Source organism: Pyrus communis, chromosome 14 (assembly GCF_041283825.1).
Source record: "Pyrus communis isolate YQ-2024b chromosome 14, ASM4128382v1, whole genome shotgun sequence".
Taxonomy (NCBI): Eukaryota; Viridiplantae; Streptophyta; class Magnoliopsida; order Rosales; family Rosaceae; genus Pyrus; species Pyrus communis.
The window spans coordinates 4,725,775-4,748,922 of NC_142578.1; the positions used below are offsets into that span (position 1 = coordinate 4,725,775).

General features: G+C 36.1%; 2 protein-coding genes across 4 annotated transcripts; both read right to left on the bottom strand.

Moving 5' to 3' along the window:
- Positions 1-11,668: 11,668 nt before the first annotated feature.
- Positions 11,669-15,941, bottom strand: LOC137712519 (DEAD-box ATP-dependent RNA helicase 30). 3 transcript variants are annotated; one of them, XR_011065229.2, is made up of 10 exons: positions 15,613-15,836; positions 14,862-15,469; positions 14,587-14,766; positions 14,332-14,493; positions 14,095-14,249; positions 13,615-13,707; positions 13,415-13,500; positions 12,519-13,323; positions 12,146-12,376; positions 11,669-12,049 (listed from the first exon to the last, which is right to left on the bottom strand). XR_011065229.2 is itself a non-coding variant. In XM_068451593.2 (10 exons), the coding sequence occupies exons 1-10, from the start codon at positions 15,666-15,668 to the stop codon at positions 11,943-11,945; spliced, it is 1,905 nt and encodes a 634-aa protein (XP_068307694.2). In that variant the 5' UTR covers positions 15,669-15,941; the 3' UTR covers positions 11,669-11,942. The 3 variants fall into 3 exon arrangements, 1 of the variants encoding a protein (XP_068307694.2); XR_015955702.1 differs by having other exon boundaries at positions 12,449-13,323; positions 15,613-15,831; XM_068451593.2 differs by having other exon boundaries at positions 13,097-13,323; positions 15,613-15,941.
- A 2,334-nt stretch (positions 15,942-18,275) lies between these two features.
- Positions 18,276-18,872, bottom strand: LOC137712348 (uncharacterized). Its single transcript, XM_068451443.2, has one exon. The coding sequence runs from the start codon at positions 18,870-18,872 to the stop codon at positions 18,276-18,278; it is 597 nt and encodes a 198-aa protein (XP_068307544.1).
- Between the last annotated feature and the right edge of the window lie 4,276 nt (positions 18,873-23,148).

Below are 23,148 nucleotides of genomic sequence, written 5' to 3' on the forward strand. Positions count from 1 at the left end.
AAAAATCATTCGCGTTGAAGATTATTTAATCATTCAAACGAATCAAATAAACCAACGGTTCACATCAAATACTTGGGAATTTTGTACGGTCGTTATTTTTCGTACTCTCTTTTTTATGGATAAGAGTAAACGTCAATAGTGGGCTATAGTGAGAGATTTGGAGTTTAGAGCTTTTCTATCTTTATATAAAAGGGATGGGAGATGGGTTGTTAGCTGATGACTTATCAGAGGGACCAATGAGATAAGTTGGTGGTGCCGTGATAGGAGGATCTGCTGTTATTTGACAATTGGACATTCAATTGAGGCCAACAAATATATTTTGATATTTACCATGATAAGGCCATAAAGATTAGCATCTTTTCGTATAAGCACTCCTCCTTTTGGAATATCTCCTTTCCAACGGGAGATTTTTTTAGTGTGATTGGCACACGAGGTAGTATATAATATGCTATTGTATAAATAGTAGGATTTGTGTGTTAAAAAAGTTAATAACTTAAAAAATAAAATTTTCTACCACTTATATAAAAACACGTGGTATACCACCCGTATTCCCGTCACAATGGAAATTTTCTTCTTTCCAACCCCTTACCGTTTGCAAATTTCTCTAATGCCAAAAATAAAAACGCAAATTTGGAGTGTTATTATTGGCACATATGTCATTGTGAAATTTGGAGTGTTGTTATTGGCACATATATCATTTTGACTCACCACCTAATTGTTAGTAAACAAATCTATTTATTTTATTAAAATTTAATAATATTATTCTAAATCTACGTACCATAGATTCGAAAAATACCCATGGATTCGTAAAACAACATGTAATAATTTATCGAATCATAGAGACATTGAAAAATCTTTGAGTTCATGACACGACAAGTAATTAACTAGAATCTTTTCATTGAGAGCTTATGGTTTATTCTTTTATGAATCTGGATTATCGTCGGATCTCTCTTTGTGAGAATTCTGGAAATCCGTGAATCATATTCGTTCATCGTACATCGTGCGGTCAGAAATTATTTTAAATATTTTTATTTAAAATTAAGAGTAATGCTATGGAGGCCAAATTTTTAAACCAAATTGTGTAAATCAAATGATGTGATTATCGATTATTGAATTATTAATCAAGTGTCTATTAACGTGCTGATTTCTTACTAGTGACACATCATTTGGTTTGAAAATTTGATCTCCCTAGTATTACTCTAAAATTGAATGCAAACAGTACCTAATAAAAACTGACTGCACGATATACGATGAACGAACACAATTTCCAGATTTCCAGGATCCTGTTGGTTCTTTTATCTTTCACGTCACGCAGACCAGGGATGTAACTAAGTTTCTCACCTAATGATGGTAAAGTTTATATGTGTTAATTGCTTTTCTTTTCTCGAACTCATAAAATATCAGCTACTTAGTACTACGGTTTAGTATTATTCATTTTTACTTGTAACTAAGAGATCTTAAATTCGATTCTCGCCAAAAACAAATTTGATTGCATTATTATTAGTCTATTGTGAAGCTTAACTCATTCTCCATATCCTTAATATTGATGATATTGTAAAGTAATTTAATCGTGACCGGTTAAATATAAATAGAACGAATAATTCGAACGGTAGCGAATCCTTCTCAAAAGTTTGATTATATGGAGCTTAAATTGTGTTATTACATAAGCATAATAATGTTTGTCACGGGAGTGGCTAACCTAAACTCGTGACTTATCGGGCACACATGCTTCATGTGTTGTACACTTGTACGCTTCATGTGTTGTACACTTGTACGTACCTTGCAATATGCCTCCTAATCCTAATCCTCTATCCTTCTGGGAACTTGATTTGACCCTTTTTTTTTTCTTTTTTTTTTTTTGCTTTGAATATAAAGGATCTTAACAAGATAATCTAAACTAATCTTCTAGCCTTTTCTTTCGGGGAAAATAAAACAAGAGAGAAAGATAAGGTAACCCTAGATTTTATTTTATTTCCAATTTGAAAATGGACTCACACAAGTCAAAATTATTATGCAACTTTTTTTTCAAGGAAATTGATACATGCTTTGAGTTTGTAGTTTAAAGTTGTTATGATCATTTAGTTTTGCATCCGAAGTCATTAGTTTGATTTCTCTCTCTCTGACGAAAGAATATGAGATAATGAGTACGATCTGAATGTACAAACTTAATAAGGCCAAATGAAATCCAACTATTTAAGAAAACCAAACCAAATATGTAATCAAATGAAAAATATACCACATAATTTTTCTGAGGTAGTGCAGTGACCTTGGATATATACGTATGAATGAATGAATGGTGAGGGACGTGCGTCCAGTTTCTTGTTTTGTATAAATTAAATTGTAATGGAGAAGGCTAAAAATAAAAAAGCAAGAAGGTCTGATTGGTCTAAAAAATCAATCTCCAACTCACGATGGTTGGGCTATGTTTCTATAGAGCTCACCAAACCATTATTTGGTCAAAGGGGTATCAGGGTGGCTAGCCAAATGTAGCGCCCTCCCAGCTCTTTTTTGCAACCAAGCTCCTCAGTTGCAATAATTAATTTGAATTCAACAGATAGCAAGGTTCTAAAGGACGCTAGGCCCTAGTCGGGCAGTGGGCTAGAGCATATTGCTTAGGGAACTAGGCAGATTTAAGTGAATTTATTAATATATTGTTTAAATAAGTGTCTATTTATACTTAAACATACATAATTGTATAAAGTTATATAATAAACACAAGGGGAACAAGTATATAATGATTATTCTTCAAAGTATTCAACAAGTCTCTTACATTTTATTGAATAAAATAAAATGCAAAATGAAAGTTATCAATTTTCTGCCTAAGTGCAAGTCGCGACTTAGGTGGGTACTTAAGCGAGCAAGGCGGACGCGTAAGTAGGTCTATGCGCCATTTCTTAATTTTCAAACACCTAGGCGTTAATCGGGGGCGGTGGCCAGCCACTAAGGCTAGACATGATTTTTTAGAACAATGACAGCTAGATTTGAAAACAACCAACCATAATTTAATTAAACTAACCAATAAATTTAAAATATAAACTTAAAACTAATAAATTATTGAGGAAGCTATATCCATTTTATTAGAGATGGTATATGAATATAGTCTAACACTGTTTATTTAAAAATAATTTCTTACAATACTATAATTCTGGACATCTCTATATTTAACCGTTTCGGTTATTAAGGCCATCTCCAACTGAAAGTTGGCCAGATGACTCATTTTAGCCATCTGACCCTCCAAGAAATTAATATTTTAATGAACAGTACAAGGTCATATTTCTTACCATCTTCAACTAAGGGCCAAACATAATTTATTATTTAAAAACTATAACTTAAATTCAAATCCAACGCCTAAGTGATGTGAGCATGACTTCAGTTAGCCGTTAGATTTGAATTTTTTTGGGCTACAAATAGGGTGGATATTGGGCTATAATTCACACACCTTTGAATTCAATCTATTTCAATTCAAGTTTGCAATGAATTCCAACTTTGGATCCTCTTCAGATTCCAACTGGGGGTCATCACCCAATTCCGAATGGGATGAAAAATGGGTGCAAATGAGACGAAACACACAATATGTGGCAGCCATGGTTGCGGCCATGGTGTGTCAGTCAACTGAGTAACAACCTCAATGGGGTGGCTCTGTTGCTGGTCGCTCTTACAAACCACAAAACAGAGTGATGACTCATGCCAATCTGATGAACAACTACTTCAATCCTAACACGGTGTACACAGAAGAGGATTTTAGACGTCGCTTCCAGATGAGGCGTCATGTCTTCGAGCGTTTACTTCGTGATGTCCAACATGTCAATCCATACTTTCGACAGAAGCATGACCGAGCAAGCCACCCTAGTTTCTCACCTCATCAAAAGGTTGTTGTTGCATTCCGAATGATGGCCTATGGCTCCCCAGCTGATTCGATGGATGAAGCCCACGATATGTCTTAGTCTACATGCCTTGATACTCTTGCTAAATTTTGTGACACAATTGTTAAAGATGAATACCTCTACGAGCCAAATCAAGAAGATCTGGATCGGCTCATTCGCAAAGCTGAAGACCGTGGGTTTCCAGGCATGATAGGGTCATTAGACTGCATGCATTGGGATTGGAAGAATTGTCCCACCGGATGGCAAGGAGGCTTCAATAGAAGGTTAAAAAAGTCAACTATTGTGTTAGAGGTGGTTACCTCGTATGACACATAGATCTGGCATACTTTCTTTGGAGTCCCTGGATCTTAAAATGACATTACAGTTCTTGGGTGTTCACCCATCTTCAATAGCTTGACGGAAGGTAAAGCACCTCAACTTGACTACTACATCAACGATTGTCAGTACAATATGGGGTATTACTTAGCAAATGACATCTACCCAAAGAGGGCGACACTTGTCCAAGCAATTCCAAACCCTGCGAATGACGCCTAAAAGTTGTTTACCTTACCCCAAGAGGCATACCAGAAAGATGTTGAGAGAGCTTTTGGTATTCTACAAGCACGGTGGAAGATCATCAGTGAACCAGCAAGAGGGTGGAGTCGAGAAAATTTAGACTCCATCATGATGTCTTGCATCATATTACACACATGATTGTGGAGGATGAGTGAGATGTGTATATTGATGGAGAGTCTGATGATGACCAATACGATCCAAATAGGTTAAGAAAGGCTCATGCAAAAATATATGATGCTTTCAATCAAAGAACTAGTAGTATCTCTTTAAATGAGTATATGAGGCGCTATAGAATGATACGTTCCCATGCCACAAACAATTACCTACAATAGGATCTTGTTGCACATCTTTAGGCCAAAAAAAGCATGGAGTAGGTGTTTAAGTTTTATGTTGTTAAATGTTTTTAAAAATGTTATTTAAGTTTCATGTTGTTAAATGTTTAATTTTTATGTTGTTTAACGTTATTTAATGTTGTTTAATATTGTTTAATATTGTTTAATGTTACTTAATGTTATGTAATGTTTAATGGTTTAAGAAGTTATAAAGGGGAAAAAAAAGAATTTTTACAATTTTTAAAACAAATTTTGAAAAAAAAAACTGTAAAATAATAATAATAATAATAATAAATAACGGCTAGCTGACTTCAGCTAGTTACCGTTGGTTTTCAAATTTTGGCCTGGCCTCAGGTCGGCTGGCTCCTTTGGGCTTGCTAGTTGGCCCTTTGGCCATTTTTTGTCCAGTAGGGCCCACGAGCCTTTTGGTTTGATCCTAGGTTGGAGATGATTTTCGAACTATTTTCGATTCTCTGATCCTTTAAACCCTTCAGTTGGAAATCACCTAAGTGTTTCCCTTTTTGGCTGTATCATGGCACGTACAAAGTGTGAAGAAGGTCATCATTCACGAGTTGATGATCGGGTTTGAAGTTGAGGTGAGGGCCCAAGACCCACTCTGGAGGGATGGGACTCATCCTTATTTTCCTAATTATTATTTATGTTTTCATGGCCAATAATGCTTGTACTTTAGTTGATCATTGCTCTACAAACAACGAAATAATTCATTTCAACTTGCGCTCACTATATTCTTTACAAAGAAAATAGTATTGGCATGAAAGATTTGAAGTTCCACGTGGTCATGTTTTTAGAAGGAATAGCATCATTCAATATAAAAATAAAATGATTTCTACACATTATTGTTATTTTTATATTTACACACTCGTGTTAATTTCATCTTTTATTCTCTTTTGATTTATTTATCTAATATAAAAGTCATAAATAGGAAAAAGCATATAGAGAGAAAACCTTTTTAAAAAGCATGCAATTCATAAGAGCGTGATATTTGTCTTAAGTGAACTTATAATTTCTAACCATAAGAAGCATTAACCAATTTAACATTATAAGTAAATTGAAAATAAACTACATAGTCATGTTAAGGCAAAAAGAGAATTATTTAAACATAATCATAATGTTTTTTGAGTATATCGATATTTTTATACTAAGGTGAGAGGGAGTATTCTAAAGATCCAAAACACTTCCTCAACCCCAAAGCAAGGCTCTTCTACATATAAAAACTTAGGAAATCAGTATCTTGTCTAAAATAGGTCTCATAATAAATCTGAAAAATCAAATAAAATAATATATCTTATAATTACAATCCTATTCTGATTAAAACTTCAATTCTATGAAGATTCATTCCGTTGACTGGCCAGGACAGCATATAAAATGCCCAAAAAGATGTCAATGGAAAAAATAAGAAGTCCTCATCAATGTTGTAGAAGGAAATTTTTCACAAAAACGTCAATAACTTATAGCCCATGCAAGCTCAAAATGTTAATCTGCCAACATATTGCATTTGTCTTCATTTAATTGTCACGATCAAACGGTTAAGAATTAAGGGCCGAAAATTTAACACGATCAACTTCACTTCCTTAGGAATCAGTTCCAATTGAAATCACTCCAAATTTCCTTTGTTTCGTCACTTTTTTGAGGAAAAGTGTATTCCTCTTATTCTACAATCGAACACAAAAAAAAAGTATCAAAATTCTCTAAAAAAGCCAAATATAAAATATAACTAAGAATAGAATAAAATATAATATAATAATTACTCATAGGTGTGTGAAAATAATTTTTCTACTGAAAAAATGAACAATTTAATTGTTCTTAGGTGAAGGAGAGCTCTATAAATTGACGACAAATAGTATAAGATAAAGAATATATGTTAAGGTAGTTACATGTGGGTGTATTTTTGTTTATCACCTTTTTTATTGCTATTAGATGAGCTTAAATTTTGAGAGTTGTCACACATATTTTGAAATTAAAACTCATCTAACAATGATTAATAGGATGATGAACATCATCATCGCTTGAAGGTGGCGAACAAAAATATTCTTATGGTATGCATGCATGAAAGTGAAAGTGATCAGGAAGAATGTCAAACGTCAAAATGATCCGTTTACTTGTTTAATAACAAATGTTTACTTCGTAATGACCCTTGTTCTTTCGCATTATCAAATATTAATCATTCAATCTATCGACTTATTAATTTGGAGGTATGTTCTTGGTCTAGGTGGTGTCTGATAGACATCCACTTGATCAAGATGGCATGATGGCATCACCACCTCCTCCTCCTCCTCATATTACTCAAATGATATATAATCTGTAATATATATTAATTAGTCAACAACTAGCTATAATTTGTATGTTTTAACTTATTTAAATATAATGTTCAAGGGGTAGATTGCTGGCATGATGGCATCATCATCTCCTCCTCCTCCTCATATTACTCAAATGATATATAATCTGTAATATATATTAATTAGTCAACAACTAGCTATAATTTGTATGTTTTAACTTATTTAAATATAATGTTCAGGTGGTAGATTGCCCTAGTGATTAGGGTCTTCATCTTCATCTTGGTTGTTTTTGGACTTCTAGTTCTCTCTCTTCCCCTTAATGTAGATTAGTATAGAATATTGCTTATTCTAAAAAAAAAATATCCTTGAAAATTTTTTATAACCGTAAATAGCGAGAAAGAATAGATAAACGATTTTCAAACATTCATTTTTGTTTTCTACACACTTCTTTTAATTTTTATTCCTTAATTCTCTTTTAATTGTTCAATTGCCAAAAATAAAAAGAAATGTATAGAACAAAAAATTGAGGTGTAAAAATCATTTGTCTAAGAGTAAGACAGGTGGATTCACCATTAAAACTAAAGTTATGCAAATACTAATTTCTGTGTTTTATATAGCTCAATTATTTACTTTTCTGCGTCACATTTTACTTATTTTTAATTCTATTATTTGAACCACTAAAGATCGTGTTTGTTTATAATATGAATTCACAATGAGTGCATTCAAGATGATCCAATAGCTTATAACGATGACTGCAACGATCTACAACTATATTCACGCAATGAGAATTCGAATTGTAAAAGGAAATCAATAAAATTACGGTAACCTAGCTAATCATCTTCACCCCCATTAGCTTGGGAGCATCACACAGTCAACCCATGGACAGAAAAAAGATCTAGCGCACATTTGAAAGTACTTCAAAATGATTGAAAGTATTTTGGGAGAAAATGTTTTTGAATTATAAAAGCACTTGAAGTACTTTTTAAAATAAACACATAATATTGATGCTTCTTATGTGCTTCTTGCATGAAGTATTTCAAGTGTTTTTTTAAGATTCACTTCCGTTTTTACTAAGGATTGATTCCAAAAATATTTTCACCAAATATACTTTCAAAACGCTTCCAAACGAGCTGTTAGATATTAAAAAATATTTTTATATTATTGATTAGTCGTTAATTATTACTTATTAGGCATGTAATATTTTACTAAGAAGTCTTTCTCTTTCTTATATATGTGAGAGAAAAGCGATTAGGTAGTGGAATTATGGACAAAACAATATGAAGACTAAAACTGGGTCATTCCCCACTTTCTCCTAACAGTGTTTTGCTGCAACTAAAAGTCTAAAATGGTCATGTTTTCTTTTATCACGTATGTCATGTTTTGACATGTATTCTTCAACCAAATGACTCCAAATTTGAGCACTTCGCTTATCAGGCAATTATATATCCAAAGAGGCAAGAAACCTTTCTTGTATACTTGTACTTTGTTATTTTATTCAAACTCTCCATGCATGCTGTCCACAGCACACCCCACACACACATACGAAGACGAGAAGTGATTTGTGCACTCTTCTTTACTACATACTATAATCTCCTCTTTCGACCAATAAAAATACTATAATCTCCTCAATTTTTTATTTTATTTAAAGTCATCATATCGAAACAAGTCAATAAATGAAAGAGTGCAGGGGTTGAAAAAGAGGTCGACATAAATCACTTCGGGTTGATGATGCATCATGCATGATAGCCAATATGAAAAGTATTATTTTCCAGCTCATAATCCATTACTGACCCTACCAATAGGTCCAATGTATACCATTCAGAGAGTTGAGTTGAGTAGTGTGACTAGTGTCCATCCCAATGATCCCCTTCCCTTCACAACGAAGACTTGGCATGTATGTATATGGAGTGTTGGAAAAAAGAATCTAATTCGTAGTTAGGTATCACGCTTAAGTTTTTTCAATTTAAAGTTATGAGTACGTCCTAAGGCAGAAGGTGAGAGTAGCCAATCAAATATAACTAGGGTTTGCAGCAAGAAAAGACACATCCAGAGAAACAGACTGAAAAGCACTCAACATAAATAAGCACTAGGGAGACATCAGCCCTCAACATTAGGAAATATAGCTAGCTAGGGACCCCTACACGAGTGGTTTGGCTTGCCCGGCCACCAAATGCTACAAAACGTAAAGTTTGTTGACGTAAGCATGCACTGATGCACCACAACAAACCCTAACCCAAATCCGAATATGAAAATATTATGAATTTTAACGAAACATTTTTGGTATTATTCATTTTTAACGAAAATTATATTTTTACTTAAAAAGGTCATTCCTAGTATCATTCACTTACAACACCTTTTTGTGATTTTGATTAAAACTCAAAGTTTTGAAGTCATTTCAATTAGTTTTCTTGAAAATATAATTATATTTATGTGTGTGTGTATATGTATATTATAACAAAACAATATTAGTTCGTTGTCTATATATTGTAGAGATTTTTATGCTACTGATGAAGTTAAAACGATATTTTTTTAGTACGTTAACTTACTTATTACAAAGATAAATTGAATCAGTATTGAAATAATGATCAACGGTTCAAGGTATAAAAAAACAAGTATTTACTCCCTACGTTAAAGCACCGAAGAAAAACCCCAAGATTTGACATTACGTACAGATTTGAGGGGTAATTTTGAAGAAAACAAGGATATTTTTAATTAGTTTAGAAATCAACTCTAGCTATAGTTGTAGTGTTTATACAACCACCAAACCTTACCTACCCCTACCTGTCTCCTGATCAAACAAGTAGCTAGCTTGCTCAGGTAGTTGTCGTCTTTCTTCCACACCTTGTGGTGAGAACTGGCCTATAAACTTTCTCTCCTTGTACGTCCTTGTCCTTCCCAATTTTCAACCTTGAAAATTAAACCAGACCCCCCATCCCTGTCCGGCAGACGGATAGCCGTGTCACCGGGCTTCGGCACGCGTACGTATCACTAGGTTTATATGGTTTACACGTATAATCGGTCACACTTAAGACGCTGTTTGATCACCAATTTATTTTTTTATTTTGGTTTCAATTTTGTATTTAACTTGAAAATAATTATCAAACAAATTTTTAGTTTTCAATTTTTCGAAATAGTTATCAAACAAACTATAAGGTTTGGCCACCTGTAGACTTGAAGGAATTACAAAAGTATACAATTCTGCGGCAAGACTAATAATTTATGTACTGATATACATCTACTGACGACTAGAGTATTGACCCTTTTTATTCAAACATTTATAGGTCTACAAAATGAAACAAAACGCATGGCGCTAAGAAAGAAATACGAAAAAACATATACAATACGTGATGAGAGGTGCTTACACGTACGTACATATACACCCGGTAATACCAAAGTTTATGCTACGAATACCTGGGAACAAAACAAGAAAATTGCAGAGTTGACAACCAGCATATACGTGATCCAGACTGCGCAGCAGTCAACTTGCGCGCCTATTTTTTCATTTTCTGTGTTGAAATGTAGAACCCCCACCCCTACGTCCAATTCACGCCAGATAATTAGAACTGGACTTGCTCCGGAGGGAACTGTGGACCCCATGAAAGCACACACTCATATTTTGCTTCAATAATTCAACACCGGCCACCAAAATCAAACCCTAAAGTAGAACTTGAAACAAGTCTCCTTTTGGATCCACAACATTTTGTTAGACCAAAACTTATTTTCTGAGAAGGGGATTTTCTATGGTGCTAGGGGAGTACTAGATACTTTTGAGTTTTTAACCGTTAAATTTATGGTTAAAAAAAAAATATTAAGATCTAACAGTTAAAAAGTTCGGAATACAGTATACGCACCAAAAAGTTTTTATCTAAGAAAATAGTTCTTTCAAGCGAGAGGGATTGCATTCTAGTATCATTCCTTTCGGTGAAAGAGCCATCAAACTCATTTAGCCAACTTGCCTAGCTCGGGTATATTTTGGTGAGAAACCTCAAGTGCGAATAATGGTTTCGTCCTTGTAGTTTGTGCAAAGTTTCACTTCGGTCCTTAATAGTTTCAATTGTCAAGATTTAAAACCTTGTGAAAAATAGGAGAGATACTTTTATGAAACCAAACATGCCACATGGCAAGTATCTATGGATTAATTTGTTCAAATTTTTAGCACGCGATAAGCATCCACCAGGACAATGACGTTGTTATCACTACTATATATGACTTTTTTTGTTTTCATGCCCCATGATAATAAACGATGCACATCCTTTAACAAAGACGTAACCTTAGTTCAGACGTAGCTTTAGATCATGATATTCTAGCTTTAATTCTTGATATTCACGTTTTTATTTTTTTTAGTACATTGATATTTTTCTATTAAGAGGAGAAAGAGTTCAGCTAAACCATACAATAGGCAGCTTAATATGGTATCTAATTCACTATCCGCGAGATTCGAACCTAAGATCTCTTATTTCAAAGTGAAGAGAAATACCACTAAACCGTAATACTAAATAACGATATTCACATTTAAACTTGGATAAATTTTCTACTATCGTTCGTCCTTGGGATGTTCAAGAAGCATATTATTCAATAAAAAAATTGATACACCTTGAAATTGCAACAAAAAGTAAATTCTGCTTAATGAAGTCAGCATAATAACAATTTCAATTGTTTGCTCACAACTCGTCCCCAATTTTCTTCCAACTCGGTCCCTGTTATGTTCTCTCAGAGAAAGCAACAGGTAAACATAAACAGCTATTTGGTCTTGCATCACAAATCAATTATATCATTTGGGGAAACTACAAAAATAGCAAGTTTTCGACACAACTTTCTTTCAACGTTACAAAACTAAACATAAATTAGCCAGGTGAGTTGTGACACTACACAAACTACCAAGGTCTCTTGTAACCGATAGGAACGGTATTTGAACCAGAAATCATGCCCCGGTTCCCAAATCCTCCTCCCCGTCCTCTATTGCGGAAGTTCCCTCCGGATCCTGATGAAAAACCGAAAATAAAAAACAGCATTGTTCACCATCCCATAAAACTATGCGCACAAATGACACCGTATTCAAAGAGGAAACCGAGCCTACCTCCGAAACTACCACTTGATCGGGCCATTGCAGCCAATGCGGGGCTCACAACCTGACCTGCTTCTTGAAGGATCTTGATTAGATCCCTAGCGAATTTTGCATTTGCGTGCGTGAAAAAGGTTAAAGCAGTTCCTGTTGCTCCTGCACGTCCAGTTCTTCCAATCCTGTGGACATAATCCTCAAGGCTTGATGGAAAATCATAATTGATCACACATTTTATGTCCTTCACATCTACAACAAAACAAAGCACAAGTTAGGTAAACGGTACGCAAACAACAAAACACGGAGAAAACTGCGAACAACCTTATCCCTGCACCCCTGAGATCTCAAGATCAAACTAAAGACAACACATTCATCATGTAAATGTGCCCACCTTAACCTAGCAGGGATAAGGAGCAGCTTCACCACAACCACCACTTCCCATATCCAATCAAATGAACAAGCATGCATGAGTCAACCGGGCTGCGAGGATACCCAGCTCCGTAACCGTGGATGGGCGACAATGATTTCAACCATGTTACTTAGACACTTGAAAGGAGAAGCCAAGCCATTTCAGGCACCTCTAGTACAAATAATTGAGAACTTTCCTTACAGAGAGCCGTATGAATTATCAAATGCCCCATGTATATAAAAATAGAATTTCCAGACCAATGGAAGATACAGGCTTGCATTGCACAACGGCATACCATCCAGACTTAGGAAGTTAACCCGAGTCATACCAGTGAAACCTTGCTCCTTGTGTCCATGTAACATGAAATTCAAATAAGGTAAGCACCCAGAGAGTTATCACAGGGGGTATTAAACTGGTAAGAGTTATCACATGTGATGGCACCTGCCCTTCGCACCCAAACCACAAATTATATTCTCAGGAACTGGACAGCAGCCGGCCGACTCGTAATATTTCAAATTCAAGACCTAAACACCAAGGTTTCTAGCACACAGTGATCCTACCAAGACCCCGCGCAGCCACATCAGTGGCAGTCATTATTGGGTTCCTGCCACTTTTAAACTCAGCCAAGACCCAGTCCCTTTCGGCCTGGTTTTTATCACCATGGATGGATAGAGCTGGCCATCCATCCATCCTCAATTGTTTAGTAACGTGGTCACATCCCTTTTTCGTCTCCACAAATATCAGAATTCGGCTCCCAACCATCGCTTCTTTGAGCAATTTGATCAGCCTGCCAACAAAACAATTTGAAGTACTTACTATGAAAGCAAAAAAAAATTCAACCTTATCATGTAACCAGATGTCAAGCACAAGAGACAGACCTATTGTATTTCTCCACCTCCGTCACAACTTCAACAACTTGGTTTATGGACTGGTTTGCTTTAAGGCTTGCTGATCCAATGATTACCTAAACATAAAGAATTGATATAAGTTATATCACAATTTATTTCACAGACACATCTGCACAACCAAGCTGAATATCAATGTATCATACTGATATGGTTAAATCTACAAAAGAGACCTTATATGGGTTACGTAAAAACTGCCTTGCTAAACTTTCAACCTCCCTTGGCCACGTGGCGCTCCAATACAATGTCTGCCGATCTGGTCGGGTCTGCAAGAAAACTAACTTAATCAAATGCAATTCCTAAGTTCTTTCAAACAGCACTACAAGTGTGTACATTAGTTGCCAAATTCATATATACATAAAAATCGTGTCGGCAGAAACATAAAGGCTAACTAAAGAGCAGCTCTGCAAAGTCCCTCATGTAACAAAAGTTCATGTGCTCAAGCACATTAGAAACATCATAGATTCATAGAATATTTGACAAATTTGCATAACAAATATTCTAAAGAAGTCATCTGTTGTATTTAAATACTAATATTATTGTTCAAAAAAATACTAATATTATTGTTAGTCTGTTAGCTGTTTGACGAAACAAAAAATATAACTTTCAGCTGATTAGTGGTGAAGCAACCAAAATGATAAAACTTAACATACTTGGGAAACAATTTTCCTTATCTGTGGCTCAAATCCCATGTCCAACATCCTATCAGCCTCATCTAAAACTAGATAAGTGACTCTTCGCAAATTTGTATGCTGAGCTTCCAACATATCTATCAGTCGGCCAGGCGTAGCTATGACAATCTCAACCCCTGCCACATGGAAGACATTAGGACATTACTATATGTGGGGTCCTATTTATGCACTGCCAAATGAACATAAGCTAATACATACCTCTTTTAAGGTCGCGTATTTGGGGCCCTTTTGGAGCACCTCCATAAATGCAAGTACTCCTAATATTGGAACGTAAGCCAAATTTTAAAGCTTCTTCTTGAATTTGAACTGCCAATTCTCGAGTAGGTGCTAATACTAACGCAATAGGACCTTCTCCCTGCACTGAAGTTTATGGCAAAAGAATAACCAAATCAGGGTCAACTGCTAGGAAACAAATAATCGTAACTTAAAACAGGAATGGTAACCAATACTGACCTAACCGATGCTGCGCACTAATGTGTACCAAAGCCGGCAGCAGATAAGACAAGGTCTTACCAGAACCAGTCTCAGCGATGCCAATTAAATCTCTACCCTTTAATGCCATTGGCCATCCTTGTGCCTGAATTGGTGTTGGTTCAACAAAACCCAATTTCGCAATTGCCTCGAGGCAGTAATCTAACACATAACATTACACCAAAATAAGCTACAAGCACAAAAAGTAAACTTTAATAAGAAAACAAATACTGTAGCATTCATCAGCAAGGAAATACCAGGAAAATTCGCATCCTCAAACATTTGAATCGGCTTTGGGATGTCATGCCCTTCAACAGTAATCTCCCGCCTAGTACGATACACCATAACATCATGCTCTGACATTGCCCTCACTGAAGGACTTTCAGCATAGAAATTCTTTTCAAAAGGTACCAAGGTCCCAAAATCTTGCTTGGGAAGCATAATATTATCCAAGTCTCCTCTTGACGAGCCACCATGCCTACCTCCTCTTCCACCAACTCCACGCCCACCGCCGAAACCCGCACCTCCACCACGACTACCACCGAAGCTCCTACCGCCACCACGGCCTCCATCAAAACCCCTGCCACCGCCACCAAATCTCCCACCACGACCCCTTCCACCACCAACATGTCCATTCGACGCTCTTCCACCAAAGCTCCCATTACCACCACCTCGGCCGATATTGAACCGCTCGGAAGGGGGCTGGAACGGCGGGTACCCATTAAAGTCTCCTGGACCCTGTGCCGGTCCACCCACCCTTGCCGAATACGGAGCAACCGGAGGCGATGGGCCCCCATACGGAGCTGCCCCACCGCCACGGCCATAAGCGGAGCCACCAGCCGCAGGCGCTGGACCCATTAGGTCACTGCAAATTCACAATTACATAAAACCAAACACAAATGAAGAAACATTAAAACACAGAATTGAATCGAAATTTGAAAAAAGTTAGAAGCAGCGATCTGAATCGGAAAGCAATCGACTTTGAGGGTAATTGTAATTACAAATTACCTTCGGCGCTCACGGTAGGAGTTGACGTCGGCGTGTCGGTTGTCGTAGGCGTACATCAATGACGGAATTGCAGAGGTTGGATTGCAGTTCTAGGGTTTCTGTGAGCACAAAACCGGACGGGAGAAGAAAACCTAAAAACGAGCCAAATTGGAATTTGGATTTGAGTTTTCGCCGTGGTCTTTGTTTCGAAGGAGCCAAGTCTTCGATCTCCCAGCTCTTATCATGGTCTTGTCGGAGGGAAATTTGATATTATCAAGTACACGTGGCGGTTTAGATACCGTATAACACGCTTACAGCGATGCTAACCTAAAAGAAGAATTAACACACTTACTGCTACTTTAGTGATACCTTCACTTGTAAGTGAAAAATCTTAGGTTCGATTCTCATCAAAGGCGAATTTGAATTATATTATTGCTAGTTCATTATGAAACTAAGTCCACCCCCTCCTCCTAGTGTTGATAATATCGTTTATTCAAGAAACAAAAAATTAACTTGTCGCAGATGTTGCCACTTAGTACTACGATCTAGTGGTATTTATCTTCACTTGTAAGTAATATGCAGAAAAGAGAACATAGAGATTGCAGAAAAAGAAGGAGGAAACAAAGAAGGTTTAGAGAGAGAGAGAGAGAGAGAGAGAGAGAGAGAGAGAGAGAGAGAGAGAGAAAGAGAGAAAGAGAACGAATTTTCACTTGTATTTTCTTGAATGATTTCTAGTTACAAGGATACAATTGCTTTATAGGTGAATACTCAGCTAACTACCTTATCTGAATCTTACAATACCAACAATCCTAACTGCCTTATCTGTTTAACTAATGACATGTGTCATGATCCACACCTTCCATATCCTATATACTCTAGCATCCCCCCACAAGCTCATGGTTGTCCAAGCATGAGATTGTTGCAGTGAGTATTGAACAATGGTGAACTCAGGCCTTTGGTAAGAATGTCAGCAAATTGCTCAGAAGAAGAGAAACTTAACCAAGAAGCTTCTTGACAGATGACCATGGTATAAGATTGTCTCCATCCCATTGTCTCCCTCCCTCAACCTCATGGTTATACTATCAAAATATGAGATTGTTGCAAGGAACCAAGCACATTATCTTCAACAAGTGACAAGTCAAACTAATACCTTTGTCATCAACATCTTTAAACTTGTGCAGTTCATGAAGAACATACTTTGATATTCATACCGATTGAATTCTTCCAACCAGCTGCACAAGTAATCTAATTATAGCAACAAGAAATTCCAACTCAAATTGTAAAAGCCAGCTCAGCAACCCAGCAATTAAGAAGGAAGAAATCATTCTCAAAGTACATCCAAGATAAATGCTTATGAACAAAAACTTAGGGCCTCCACCTTTGTCAATAATTAGCATATGGTATGCTGGCTTAAGATCAACAATACTTGCACCATCACATAACCTAACCAAGGTATGCATTTCACCAAGTTTTCCAATGTTGTCATAGTCTTCTTGATAGTGGTAAGAGCATATATCTTATAAGGTATTACTTGTCTCTAGACGAATGCCACCAGTCTCTAAATTTCCCAAAGAGAATCGTGTTGATTTTTCATCAGTTGATTTGATGGTAATATCTGATTTGAGTGATGGAAGGTAACTTGTAGAATGGCACAAGGAAGGTGATATATCGATTTCATGATATGAGCACTGAAATGATGGTGTCAATGGAGCGCGGTGAGTGTGGTTTTGTAAATCATACAACTCCATGGACAAAATAGCTTTCTTTGTTGCCGATATTTCCAGCTTCTCACCAAACATGATTTTTATTCTTTCCTTATCAGCTCCTTCACTAGTCATGTCGTTAGTCGCACCATGTTCTATTGGAATATAATATCCCCTCCTGCCATAATCCTGATTACATCCACTGAAGCATCCTTCATTGGGCCAACAACATTCACAATATTTTGTCAGTGGAGGATGAGAGTCAAGAATTCCTTGAGATATTTTCAATGTACTTTGACATGATTCAGGGGCTGAAACTGAAAAATGAGGATTAGTATGTGATAACAATGAGCAGCAAAATGACCCTTCTATGAATTAGGATACGAAGATGGAGGTGAGCCAAAACTCCTAGTGAAAATTGAGGAAAAGACTTGTATGTATTAAACCTTGGACCATTATTGTAGTGGAATCGACCTTTACCACATCGCACGACATTAAATAAGTGAGATGGCATAGAAGATGGCATCGAATACGATTGGTATTGTCCAATGAAACTGGTATGCATAGCAGTCATTGGAGGTGTAGATGAATAGGTCCTATTTCTGTATAAGCAAGTGACAGCACTATGGTTCCTCCAATTACAGATTTGACATGGCTCAGGTGAATCAGTGATTTTGTAAATACAATTAGATGTATTATAACCTTGTTGAGCACACAATAGGCAAATGATTATAGAATAAGAAGCCCCATTGTTAAACTGGGAAGTGAATTCATGTACAACACTTTTAGGATTAGAATACCTTTGGCCGTGATTATATTGAAATTTGCATGTACCCCTTGATTTTGAGTTAAAGGATTGATTGTGTCCATTGCCTCCATTGCATCAAGGACTGGCATAGAAACTATAATGACCATTGCCTTGAAAACCCAGACTTTGTGTAGAGCCATTTGATGCAGATGATCCATGACCTTAATTGGCAGTTATTGAATATTTGGAACCCTGTCTTTGATCATGTGCCACCATAGAAGAGAGGAATGGTATTGATGAATTGTTTTTAACAAAAGCTTCCTCTGCAAGCAATTGGGATCGAAAATCTTTGAGACAAATAATTCTCTGCCACGGATCACACATCTAAAGGTGTTATACTCGGATGGCAAGCCATTAAGAGCAAGAATAATAATAATATCCTCATCTGCAAATGTGACTCCAGCAGCAGCAAGAAAATCTCTTGCTTCCTTGATTTTTTGCAGGTACTGAGTCACATAATCAGTGCCTTTCTTGATGGTATAAAGATTTGATTTCATTTGAAAGATTGCAGCCCTACTCACAATAGAGAATTGTTCTTGGAGCCTAACCCATAAATTCCTTGCACTTGTGCTACCAATAGCACAAGAAATTGCAGAAGGGGATAGGGTTGCAGTAATGAGATGCATAAGTGCCATATCATGCATTTTCCAGACCTTGTATTCATCTGTCTCAATTCTTGAAGATGAGACACCAGTCGTTACTGTAGAATCTCCATAATAGGTAGATGGAAATTGGGAAGGACACATATTTGTGCCATCAACAAACCTCATAATTCTGTGACCTTCAAGCATCAATTGCATCTGAAAAGTGCCATTGAAGGTAGTTGGTCTCATCCAACTTGAGTGAAACTGAAGTTGAAATGGATGAAATTAACCCCGTGATCGGTGAATGTAAGATCTGCAATTGACTCGCGGTAACCATGTTGATCAGTTTTCTCAGAGAACTTAAAACAAACACTTGGTGTGTAAGAACTTGCAGAAAACATAAGACATAAATGGGTAAGAATCACAAGCCAGAAATTCAGAAAAGAAATCACAGAAAGATTGTAGAAGAAAGAAATATGTAGCAGAAGCAAAGAACTAAGGATTGAAAAAGCTTGCAACGAAGCTTATTCGGCGATGATACCATGTTAAGCAATATGTAGAAAAAAGAACATAGAGATTGCAAAAGAAGAAGGAGGAAACAGAGAAGGTTTAGAGAAAGAGAAAGAGAGAATGCCTTAAGTTCGATTCTCGACAAAGGTGAATTTGAACCACATTATTCTAACTCATTGTGAGGCTAAGCCCACCCCTCCCCTTTAGTAGAAATAATATCGTTTGTTAAAAAAAATACTTATCGCAACTGTCATGTTTGTTTTGCCTCTTTGGTTACGATTAGTAAAGTGTAAGGATTGACATGGTTATTGTCTCAGTCGTTATTTAAAAATAAATCTTTCAGTGTGTCAAAAACACGGCTAACCAAATTTCCTTGTTAGTGAATATGGAAAGAGATCATTTCCAAATCCCTTCCTCCTAATCCACCAAATCAAGAGATCTGTGTCATTGAAATTTGATCCAACATCTAAAGTTATTATAACTTTTAAAGTAGACCCGTGTTTGTACCCATTAGATCAAATGCAATGACACAGATTCCCTAATTTGGTGGATTAGGAGTAAGGGATCCGGAGAGGATCCCTTTCCTGTGAATATAATCCCCTCAAACAAAGCATTGAAGGAAAGAGAAAGCTTGCATATTAGGCTTAAAAAGGATGCTGCTTGCATGTCAAACCTGAGAGAGGATCCTCGTCGAATCCTCTTTGTGAGGATCCCGGGGATTCTCCAGCCACATCTGTTCATCTTACATCGTGCAACTAGTTTTTATCATGTATTGTTTATATTCAATTTTAAATAAAAAAATTACAATAATTTCTGACCGCACGATGTACGATAAACGAATGTAATTGGAGGATCCGGCAAAGATCTTGACCCAGCAAGAAACTGAACGTGTCGCAGCAAAACAGAGACTAAACTGTAATTCCAATTCAAGATATTCTGAGCTAACAAACATCTTGAAAGTAAGTATGGGTGATTGAACTTTGAATTCACCATATATCATTGTTTTTGGACGGTAAAGATGGAATCAATATTTCATGATACTTGTAAATATACATACATATATATAACATATATATATATATATATATATATATATATATGCATATGAGATTAATTCACATTTGTTCTGCAAATTGTGTCATTTCAACTTCTTTCATATCAACTATATAATGTATAAAAGGAAAGGTTTATTATATTTCATCTCTTCCTTTAAACAATGAACAACCAACAACCAATGTGCGTATCATTTGTATCCAATGGATTTGCTCCTCAATTCAAATGCAATGTGACTTCTGGTTTGAAACACATGGCATCACTTCTAATGAAATTTCAATATTGCGTCAGGGCATCACAATGGTTTGAACTTGGACTCTTTTGGTTCGCTGATCTTTCATAACAATGCAATTGCTAAAGAAACCCTAGTACAACCCATATCCCAAAAACCCAAATTTGAAAACGGTTGTCGGTCCGTTCTTCAGCTTGGTGCGGCGGCAACCACTCTCTCCCTTCTAAAATCGTTCTTCCATTCATCCCCTTTCCCTCCCACCACCCCAACTTTCCCTCCCACCCATGCCTTCACCTCTGCCTCTGCCCCTCTCTTCTCAGCTTTCAGCGTCTTCTTTCCCGATTTCTTCCCTCCCACTAGTCCTCCTCTCTTCCCCACTCGTCTACTTCTTTTACCGTTACTTTTATCACATCCACCGCACCCCTTCCTCTCCACCACCCCACGCCTCATTGTTGTCGATGCTACATAAGGATCTGATGAGGGATGGTGGCAGGTTGGGGTTCATACAAGGATTTCGGATCTGCAGTGCAAAGAAGGTTCAATCGGTGTTGGGTTCATCTGACCTCCTTGCAAGGTGAAACTTGATTTGAGACTTGATCGTGGTTTTGGTTTGGAATTGTATTTGTTGGTAGGTCATTTACTTGAATCCACCTCTACGCTCTACGACTTTTGTTTCCATAAACGAATTGCTCTTCTCAACCGAATTTGTGACAGTGCCGACTTAACTAGCCCAATATATGGCGGCTCCACCTTGCTTGGCTCATGGTAGCTGTAGATCTCACTAGAAGTGGTACGGTCCTCGGTGGTCTTGGTCAGGGTATCCTATTAGCGATGAGATTAGTAAACAGGTGGTCAGGGTATCTCCACATGAATGTATTGATCACTACAATTTTTTCTAGTATTATTATTATTATTTTTTAAATTAAATGATGTATGGCAATCACCTTTATCACTATATAGATTATTCATTTTCAATTTCAAACGGTAAAAAAGTCAAAAATTAAGAAATATTTTTACGCACCACCCTTAAATGATGATGATGTTCACCATTAAATAAGTTTGATTGAATCTATTTATTGCACAAATTTCAAAATATAAACTAATCAAATGGTACATAATAGGGTAAAGAGCAAAAATGCACTCAAAAAATTAAGCTACAAATGAAATGACATTTCCTAAGCACTAGCAATGATGACAAGAGTATTGTACTAACAAGAAAATTAGTATATCGACTTAGGAAACTGTTATTAACACTCCAAAAATCTCAATCTACACTTCTCACAAATGTATTTTTCTTTCTAATTATAAAAAGTTTAGAGTGCAAAATGAGATTTTTGAAATGCCAATAACAATTTCCTTGACTTAAGGTCAAATAATAGAATTTATTTTTAATCTTATGCAAGAGATTATTCTAAATTTGAACTCAGGTAAGGATTATGATTTTTTCCTTTTGAACAATGGACAAATAATGCATTTTATTTCATGAGAATAAGTTGTAACGAGTCATAAAATATTTGTTTTGAATTGGTAGGTAGTTAGTATTTCATATGAGTTTCACTTCCTACCCAATCATATATGTCATGATTACTCTTTATACATATTACATAATATGGAATTCCTTTATAATCTAAATACCAAGTTTAGATTAAACCCAACCTTTCATCTCGTAGAATATAGGGTGTTTGATGACAAAGACGACGTTATTTGATTCAATGCTCAGAAATATTGTAATGAGGACTTGAGATTTTACTTTATTTTTAGTTTGTAAATAAAATATTGGAGGCAACTAAAAACTATAGGATTAAGATCCTCCATCACTTATTTGCGTTAATTTCAAATTCTAAGTTGATCTCCAATAATTGGCATAAGGCTTAAATTAAGCCTTAAAAAAAATCATCTCTAATGGTTGGCCCAAATCGGCAAGCATACTGAAAAGATAAGTCACATAAGCCTGGTTAGAGTGGTGGATTCCAGTATGTCAGTAGACGCTTTGAAAAAAGACACTATGACATCTTTAGGTTGGAGAGAATTTTTTTTCCACTTACTAGAGCAGAAAATCAGAAGACATGGATTCAAAAATTTGGTCTACCTGAAAAAAAAAAAAAAAAAAAAAAAACTAAGGAATAGGATAGGCGTATTTTTTTCTCTATCTGGGTGTTTGTTCAGCAAGGTTAAAAATTATTTGTTCAACCTTTTTTTCAGTATAAACATTAGGAAATAAAATCTTCTAGCTCTAATGTTTAAAACATCCTTACCATTTGAGGAGGTTTAAATGAATGTTAGAATTGCAAATTTGGATAATTTAGACCATCTTCAATGGAGAGTTGCTAATGTTAAATTTTGGCTTAATCCATGGCTTGTTGCCATGCCGGGTTTAGCTACTTGCCATTTCTTTTATTTTTTGTTAGTGCTTTAAGGATCCAAGCAACTAGAAGCCATTCAACATTGTAACACGACATTTTCAGAAGTAAGAGAACACAGGCCTGAACTATTTATATAAGTTTATGAACAAAGTTGTATGGAAATTAAGGAGAAAATGGTTGTTCTGATGATAAATATCTACAAATAGAGCCTGTGAAGTTTGTTAGAATTATTTAGACTCCCTTCTTTTCGCATAAAGTACTGTTTCACTTCAGTTACCAATATAAACTTCGACATGTTAATTAA